The sequence below is a fragment of the Nelumbo lutea genome, chromosome 1, assembly GCF_056320005.1.
Source record: "Nelumbo lutea isolate HS-2025 chromosome 1, American lotus-T2T, whole genome shotgun sequence".
NCBI lineage: Eukaryota > Viridiplantae > Streptophyta > Magnoliopsida > Proteales > Nelumbonaceae > Nelumbo > Nelumbo lutea.
The window spans coordinates 90943707-90952869 of NC_142684.1; the positions used below are offsets into that span (position 1 = coordinate 90943707).

The following is a 9163-nucleotide window of genomic DNA, read 5'->3' on the forward strand; positions in this document are numbered from 1 at the left end:
AAATATATTAGATAAGCACAAAAGTATTGTTCATCTTCTTCCTCTTCCAAACCGCTTCCACCCTAGCGCAGCCTTGCAAACCTCAATGACCACCATCCTCCAATGCCACCTCCTCTGGCAATGCCGCTAGCCACCTCATGTTGTCTGATTGGCATTGCCGGAAGTGGGCAAAGGTGGAGGCGGCAGCGACGATGCTGATGGATGGTAGTCAATGAGATTTGCAGGGCTGGGGCGGAGGTGGGCGGAGGCAGAGGTAGCGGCGGCGGCGCTGGTGGATGGTAGTCATTGAGATTTGCAGGGTTGTAGTAGAGGTGGCGGCGGCAATGCTAGTGGATGGTAGTCATTGAGATTCACAAGGCTGGAGCGGAGGTGGGCAAAGGTGGAGGCGTTGCCAGAAGCGGCAGCGGGCAACGGCGGCGTTGATGGACGGTTTGTAGGAGAAAGAAGATGAACAATTTTTTTGCCCTAATTTAATATATATTTTGAAAAGTAACATGTTTTAAAAATTATATTAAAAATATTGTTTTTATTGATATTAGGGCCCAAAAGTTGTTCTTATCAACAATAATCCCTATTTTGTATTATTTTGTATGTATTTGTATTGTATATACTCTTTCCAAACTGAGCTTAGAGGGTTAACTGCACATTAATATTCAACAAAATTTTTGGAAGAAAAAGATTATTGTTTTCATGGTGATGGGACATAAATTTCTTTCAAATAAGGGGCATGGGTATCTTAGGTATGCCAATAACTTCCCTTCACACGTAGCTTTCCAAGAACAGACTCAAGGAACAAGATGATGCCATAAGTTGTCTGTCCTTATTTTACTTTTTTTGTTGCTTTGACTCGTTATATTCCCACTATATGTCTGTCGCCTACAGTTCTCCCACGCGAGTTATCCTATTTGCTTAACACACATGGAGTGATAATGCAACAGATAAAAAGATCATCTATCTAATCCATCTAATAAGTGATGCTTTGTTAATGAATGATAATTTTTTGGTCCTCTCTTTAAGCAGTCATCCATCTAATATGTGATGCTTTGGAAACCATTGAGGATTTGGCTCTCTCTCATTGAGTAGTCATCCATCTAATAAGTTATGCTTTGGAAATGAATGATCATTTGGTCTTGATTTCTTCTGCTAGGGACATTAACCAATCAAATTTGGTTATGATGATCAGGAAGGTTCAAAATATATTCAATGTATATCTTTACAAATTGATTTCAGGGTCACCAATACATTGTTTACTTGGAGCTTGGTAAATTCAGTGGTTTTAAACAATAAAATGAAGTTTCAACGATCAAGATTATTCATATATAATTTTTTCATGATATAGGAAAGATATGATATCTGAAAAGTTTTTTACCAATTAACTGGAATCATATGTGTGTCATTTACCGGATTGATCAAAACTCTTCTGATATCATATTTTTTTCGCATCATAGATTTTCCCCTTTTTCATATCTAGAGCATGGATACTTTGAATCTGATTCTGATCGGTAAAAGTTCTTGGATCATATCTATCCAATATCACCCACTATCACAATTGAGAGTTGGACCAATCAAACCCTCCCCAAATGAATTTTCATTGGGTGGTCTCTACGCTTTAGCGTGGCAAATGACAATTAAGACTGGTCGTTAAGGGGGTATTCATCAATACATACCATTTTGTTTTCTAAAACAAAAACAGTTACAATATGGAACTCAATGTTGAGGCATAAATATATGGAGAATAGCAAATTTAGAAAGGTGAAAGGCAAGGGCAATGCCTCACATATTTGGAAAAGCATCCTCTACCGTAGGAGATCAGATTGGTGCCCCACATGCACATCTCAGCATGCATTGGAAACATCTCCGTATTCTTTATGGGGAGATGTTTCTAATTAGGGGCGGATTCAAGCCAAGCCAAGCTGAATAGTACAAGGCTTGAGCTCGATTTTGAGAAAAATATTTTATAAAAATAAAAAAATTATATATAAAAATATTTTTTATTTGATATTTAAAAATTTAAGAATTATAATATTTTTATTATATATATTATTTTCTATAATTTTATTATATATATTATTATATATTAAATATATATATTCGAGCATGCTCGCAAGCCTCATGAGCTGAGCTCTAATAGGCTCGAGCTTAGCTCATTTCGTAATCAAGCCAGTGAATTGGGCTTGAGCTTGGTTGAAACTAAGCCGAGTTGAACTTTTCACGAGCCAAGCTCGAGTAGCTCGTGAAAAGCTCGACTCATTACCACCCCTATTCCTAATACATGGGTGGGAGGTGCCGTGGGGTGCCTTCTTTTTTTTTCCTAATATCTTTTTGAAGGGCTACACAGCCAATTTACACTTGCGCCCCACAACATATCCCAACCATGTATTGGGAACATCTCCCACTGACAACTTCGGGAGATGTTCCCAATTAGACCTGTTCATGGGCCAGACCGGCCCCCGGACAGGCTTGAGCATGCGTTTTAGCCCGTGGGCTTGACCTCATGCCTAAAAGCCCGAGCCCAACTGCTTTACGGGCCATGCTCGGGATTTGTTAAAAAGGCTTGGCCCAAGCCCGGCTTGGCCCGACTTTTATATAAGAAGCCCTAAATTCCTAAACTACTTAACCCTAACCCTCAATTCTTAAAACTTTTCTTTTCATTCTCCTTTCTCACTCTCACTCTCAGAAGCGGCTCTCATTTCTCCCTCTCAACTCTTAGAACCGGCAAACCCAACTGCACTTGCAAACTCAAGCACCGGCAGCCGGCGCCACCAGAACTAGTCGTCTCCCTCTTTGGCGGTGATCTCTCTCTCTCTCTCTCTCCAGTCGGCACCGTTTTCATCTTATTTCTTATCATTCTCAGTTCTCTCTCTTCTTATAACTAGGTCTTCTATCTTCTCAGTTCTCTCTCCAATTGATGCCACCAAAACCCAAGCACACCATTTTCATTCTGCGAACTCAGGCACCGGCAGCCGGCGCCACCAGATCTAGATCATCTCTCTCTAGCAATGAGCTCTCTTTCTCTCTCTCTCTCTGGCCGGTACTATTGTCATCTTCTATCTTCTCATTTTCTTGGTTTCTATTCTCACTCTCAGACTCCCAAGAATCGGCGAACTCAGCAGGCACCGTTCTCTCAATCTCAGAGGGCACTGACGCTCAGACTCCCAGGTCGGGCTTCGGGCTTTTTATGAGGGCCGCGCTTGGGCCCAAGTTTTACGCCCATTGGTTGGGCTGGGTTTGGGCTCAGGCCTGAAAAATTTATGTTAATGAAGAACAAAAGCCCGACCCATGAACAAGTCTATTCTCAATGCATGTTGAGATATGCATGTGAGGCGTTTATGGAACGCAGATGTAATCTCTTACACAACAGGGGTAGCCCATCCCCCAACCCATACCCCCCAACCTAGGTTCAGGCAGAATTCGATTCCAAGTCTCCGCTGTGACTAGCAAGAGACCTTATTAACCAACTGATTGGTACCTTGCATGAGTGCCCTCCCTGGGGCGCCAATCTGATCTCCTATTGTAGAGTACTCCCAAGCAAAGGATCTATTGTCTTGTTGGTGATGGATCTAAAATTCAGGCAACTGTAGACCCGTGGATTCTTCTTTTAAAAGACTCTGCCCAGTTGAATGCAAAGAGAGTTGAAAAAGGGTTGAAAGTTGAAGTCTTGTTGGTTGATAACCTGAAATGGAAAGAGTCATGGATGCATTTGAGAGAGATAGATGAGTGCGATCCAAGTGTATGAGATACATAGAGTGGTAGTCTCTAAATGGTCATTTATGCATAAATTAGAATTTAATTAGGTGGGACCTTAATTTACTATTATTTTAAGAATTATAGGAAGAGGATGCTTGGTGCACTCAAGGCTGGGACACACCAATCACCACAGGACAATTACTCATCCGTACTCAGGCAATTGCAGAGTGCAAAAAGGCTTTGGTGTTCTAATTATGTTGGTTGAAATAATCTTTCAAGCTTCAAAGTAGTTTGCCACGTGGAAGATTCCCAGTTGTTTGAACTTTGAAGAGAAGCTCACTTATTGTAGGTAATGGACATAAAAGCATCTTTATTCAAAATTTGCCAAAAACCACAAAACAAATTTATAAGTCATTGAGGTCAATGGGCTTGTTCGCGCTATAGTCTGTGACTCATTCCTTTGTCATTTCAGGAAATTGGCCCAAGCCCCATCCGCCATTGAACATATGAAGACAAAAGGAAATTCAAAAAATGGGGTAAATCACTTATATCTTTCATGGGTTTTGTAAAAAGGCCTTACTTTTTCTCAACTTTGACCTGACCTTAAACCTCCTTTAGGCTTTATTTACTTTTTTGTAAGTTATTTATTTAGATAAATATAATTATTTGGGTAAGCTTTTCTTAGGAAACACTTATCCAATAAGTATATTTATCCATATTCTTTTATTTTCCATGTAAAAAAGAAAATAACCATTTTATCCATATAAATCTATTATTAAAAGGGGTATTTTTATCCCATTCAAGTGTTGGAAACTTTCTCCCCAGGTGAGAAAGTTATTTACCTACCTAGAAGATGGGTAAGTGATACCTAGGAAAATTAAATTTCCCTGGTCCCCACATTAATATGAAAAAAGAACATGCGGTTCTTGGTCAATGGAAACCAAAATGCCATTGACCTATTTTCCTCCCCTCTCAAAATCCAAAAAAATAATGCCCGCTTAGGGATAGAGGGATTTATAGATCCCTTTCATTACAAAATGGATGGGGAATCTTCTAATTAAGTTTGTAAATCTTTTCCAATTCCAATTTTACCCTTGAAATGTTATGACAAGTAAATATGTTTTAGTATTTCATATTTTCACTGCATAAATAAACATGTTTTGTGGTAAAGAGAGGTATAAGTTTTTTTTCGTAAAGATTTAAGGTATTTTTTGGGTTAAAGATTCAAGGGTATTTCATTCATCAAACATTTGATGATTTTACATAAAGGCAAAATTGGCATTATGATATTTTTAAATCCATGATATTAGTAATTATTGTTGGATTTCTAACACTAAAGTAACAAAAAGGATCTATAAGTCTTTTTATCCCCAAAAATCGGGAGGTTTAAGGGCATGTCAAAGACTCAAAGTTGAGGGCAGTTAAAGGCCTTCCCAAAAAACCGGGGGAGGTTTAAGAGATTTACCAAAAAAATATATATTATATATGTATTAATTAAATAAAATTAACAAATAGGTACCTGTATTTTGGGAGCGATGACACTTAAGGGCCTCAACTTTTAAGTGTGTCCACCAAGTATCCTGAACTATAAAAAATCAATACCTAAGGCTGCAAACGGATTAGACCAGATTCAGTAAGGGTGCATCCGATCTGAATCGATAAGAAATTCAACCGATCTTAAGTCAATAAGAATTCATCAGATTTCCAAGACTATGATTTGAATTCGAATTCAAATGTCTTATTGAATATCTGATTTTATTTGGATTGTAGTTAAAAAAACTTGACTACATAATATAAATAATATATTATAATATACAATGATATAAATATCATATAATATATATAACATATATTATATATAATATTTCATAACTAATAAATAGGATTGGGGTATATTCAAATTCGATCTATTAACTAAATAGATCGAATTCATATTCGAATCAGATCTCATCCAACCTATTTGCAGCCATATCAATACCCAAGTCCAGTCTTTGGCATTTCATCAGTTATCGGTACCATGTGATGTTGTTACGTATCCCTTGAAATATTTTAAAATCCCAAAACTACCCATCGAAACTGTTCCATAAGCCGTTCTTTCGTATTCGACCAAACTGATATTATGTCAAATTGTCAACCACTTAACAAATTGATTATCAGGATTGAATAAAAGCAGTTTAAAATGGGGAGTTTGATAATTTTACCACTTACCATGGCATGGCATTGGTTACCAGTAATGGACTTGAGCTTTGAAAGTTTAGGTTATGTTTAGTTCGAAGGAAAAGGTAGTGAAAGGAAGTTTTTCTATCTTTTCCTTCCTTTCCCTATGTTTTCTTACAAACCAAACACCTTAGGGTATTTCCTTGGTGCACCTGAAAGTTTGGAAGCACTTAAGTGTCACTAACCCACAATAAAGGTATTTATATGTAATTTTTTCTAAGGTTGCGTTTGGAAACAATACAAGTGTGAATACAAATATGTAGAGTGTAAAACGGTTCATATAAATTGTAAAATCGAGTTAGTTTTGCACTGACAAATTTACCTTCTTACCAAATAGACTTTTATCTGTAATGGATGCAAACATGAATTTCAATAAAGCATATGCTTTTTTTTTATCAAAAGCCCACTTGAATGCAAGTTTACTTTTTTTTATTGAATTACTCTTACATCTTATTATCAATATAAATATGCATTAGTCTGTCATTTATCAATACATAAATGCAATGTTACCAAATACAGACAAAAATGAACCAGGGTGCAAATTTATACTGAAGCAGGATTTACACTCCATTTGCATCATTTCCAAACGCAGAGTAATTTTATGCATGGTCACTAATCACTATTGGATTTGGGTTTGGGCCATTTGCATCTTCAACAGTTCGAGCTGAGGACCCTATCTATAAGAGTGCCACGTGGAGGCTGTTAATGGAACAATAAGTATGACGTTTGATGACGGCCCATGGGCCATGGCCCACATTCTCAACATAAATAATGAAGACATATGAAAGCAAAATTAAAAAAAAAAAAACGAAGGCCCCAACTCGTCCAACTCGTCTCCCTCCAAGCCCAAGGCTCCAACACGAACAGAACCCCGTTATTTGAAGTATCCAACAATTTCCATTGCCCGCCATCTTCGACCAACCAACTCAGACTCCATTCCCTCTCTCCAATTGTGATCAAACCACCTTCTCTTTCACGTCTACCACTCTCTCCTCTGCACTATAAATATTCAGTAAACCTACAATAGCAGCAGCAACCAAACTTATCAATCCTCTCTCTCTCTCTCTCTCTCTCTCTCTCTCTCTCTTTGTCTCTCCCTAGATCTCTGTTGTTGTTGTTATCATCTTAGTTTGATTGAAAGCGGATGGGAGATGACAACATCAACCTTCCTCCTGGCTTTCGATTTCGCCCGACTGATGAAGAACTGGTTCATTTTCTCTATAGGAAGGCAGCACTCTCACCATGTCAACCAGATTTTATTCCAGATCTCGAGCTTTATCCTTATGATCCATGGGAACTCAGTGGTTCGAAATCTAATCTTTTTTTTTCTCTCTCTTTTGTAGTTTGTGAAGAAGTGACTTCCGTACCTTTATCCACATACGTATCTTTTACTCATTTTTCTTCCTTTTGCATTTGGACTGTGCAGGTAAGGCACTGGAGGGGGATAGCCAGTGGTATTTCTTCAGCCGAAGAACTTCAAATCGGATTTCTGAAAATGGGTATTGGAATCCTTTGGGTGTTGATGAGCCTATCTTCACCGGTGCCGGCAATATAGTGGGTATGAAGAAGCTTCTCGTCTTCTACCTCGGCGAAGCACCGGAGGGAGACAAGACCAATTGGATGATGCAGGAGTACCGTCTCTCAGACTCTGGTTCTAGTAGTAGTCGGTCCTCAAGAAAAAAAGGAAGCTCAAAAAGGGTAAGTTGTTGATCATGCATCCAAAGATGAATTTTCATTAGTTCTCTGTAAGTGAATTTCATCATTCAATGTACAGAAATTGGAAAATTAGTAAGTGGGTACTGGTTTACTTCATTCAGGATTTGACTACATGGGTCATTTGCCGAGTCTACCAGAGGAATGATGACGATGATGATGATACTGGTATAGAGCTTTCATGCTTAGATGAAGTTTTCCTGTCATTTGATGATCTTGACGAAATAAGCTTACCAAATTAGACCAAAAGAATTGATCTAAATTGGCAATTGTAAGGCGTCAATTGATTGTGATATCCACAGATATTATATTCTTAGTAAAAACAGTATGTAGGAAAATTTGAAATCAGTTATAGTTATTTTCTTCCTTTTATATGTTGATGATGGGAGGTTTTCACGTGCTTGGCTTATTGGAGAGAAGAAGGATAAACGTGGGAAAGAGTGGAGCCCATGTTACAGGGCTTGCTGTGCTTTGAGCAATCGTTCTTGGCTTTTGGCTTTTCTTTTTGGGTTTATGCTTTGATGGTCCTTGGTGGCTGTCTAGTGTCACCAAGCTAAGGAACAATTTTTTTATGGGTGCCTGCTTAGGCTAGCATTTCGTCATGCATGTTGTAAGCTTTCACACTTGAAGTAGGATCACCCGTGTCTATAATGGACATAAATGATTACCAAAATGTCCCTGTTCTATTGTTAAAGGTCCTCAATTCTTAGGGTCCGTTTGGTTTGCATGCAGTTGGAATTAGAATCAGAATTGGAATTGAAATCTTTCAGAATTTGAATTAATAATATGGTCTATTCCCATAGTCTGTATGGTTCAGCAGGAATCGGAATGGGAATTTAAATCAATTGGAATGGGATTTTATGCTCAAGAAAGGGGGAGGGAATAGCCATTCCCTCAAATGAGAGAATGTCATTCCACTAAGAATGAGAATGGGATTCCGACTCCGCCCAACCACACAGTTAGAACTGGATCCAATTCCAGACTCTTATTCCCAAAAAACCAAACAGAACCTAAGTGTAACAACAATTTCCTCATATCATCAAATGACTAACTTGCTTAGAGGCATTCTTTCCTAAGTCTTGTTGCTCTGGTATTGGAAAATGGCCCACAAATCCTACAGCCAAATGTTCAACTAAGAAAATAAGCTATATTTGGTTTGAAGGAAAAGGTAGGAAAAGATATCAAAACCTATACAAAATTTATAAAGATTTCTTACCTTTCCTTTCCTTTCCCTACTTTTTCCTTCAAACCAATTAAACATAGCCTTGAGGAAAAAACAGTCAAAAGTGAAGTTCTGAGGCCAATATGAGAATCCAACGGTGATGATAACCAAGTGAACAGTAGTGACATCAAACTTCATCTGGGGGCACAGTTGTCATTTTGGGCATCATCAACACTTCTTCATAAACAATGAATAGAATAATATTATTCATTGCTTAATAAGCTCGTAACCACCAGGCTTCCTAATCATCTCACCCATACAAACTGGAAAACAAGGGCTTCGGGAGGGTCAAATCAAATACATGCATGAAATGGGCTTATTGTG

At 38.1% G+C, this 9163-nt stretch overlaps 1 protein-coding gene across 1 annotated transcript; it reads left to right on the top strand.

Moving 5' to 3' along the window:
- The first annotated feature begins 6731 nt into the window (after positions 1-6731).
- Positions 6732-8096, top strand: LOC148876091 (NAC domain-containing protein 104-like). Its single transcript, XM_088964871.1, has 3 exons — positions 6732-7208; positions 7331-7602; positions 7722-8096. The coding sequence occupies exons 1-3, from the start codon at positions 7049-7051 to the stop codon at positions 7857-7859; spliced, it is 570 nt and encodes a 189-aa protein (XP_088820997.1). The 5' UTR covers positions 6732-7048; the 3' UTR covers positions 7860-8096.
- The last annotated feature ends 1067 nt before the right edge of the window (positions 8097-9163 follow it).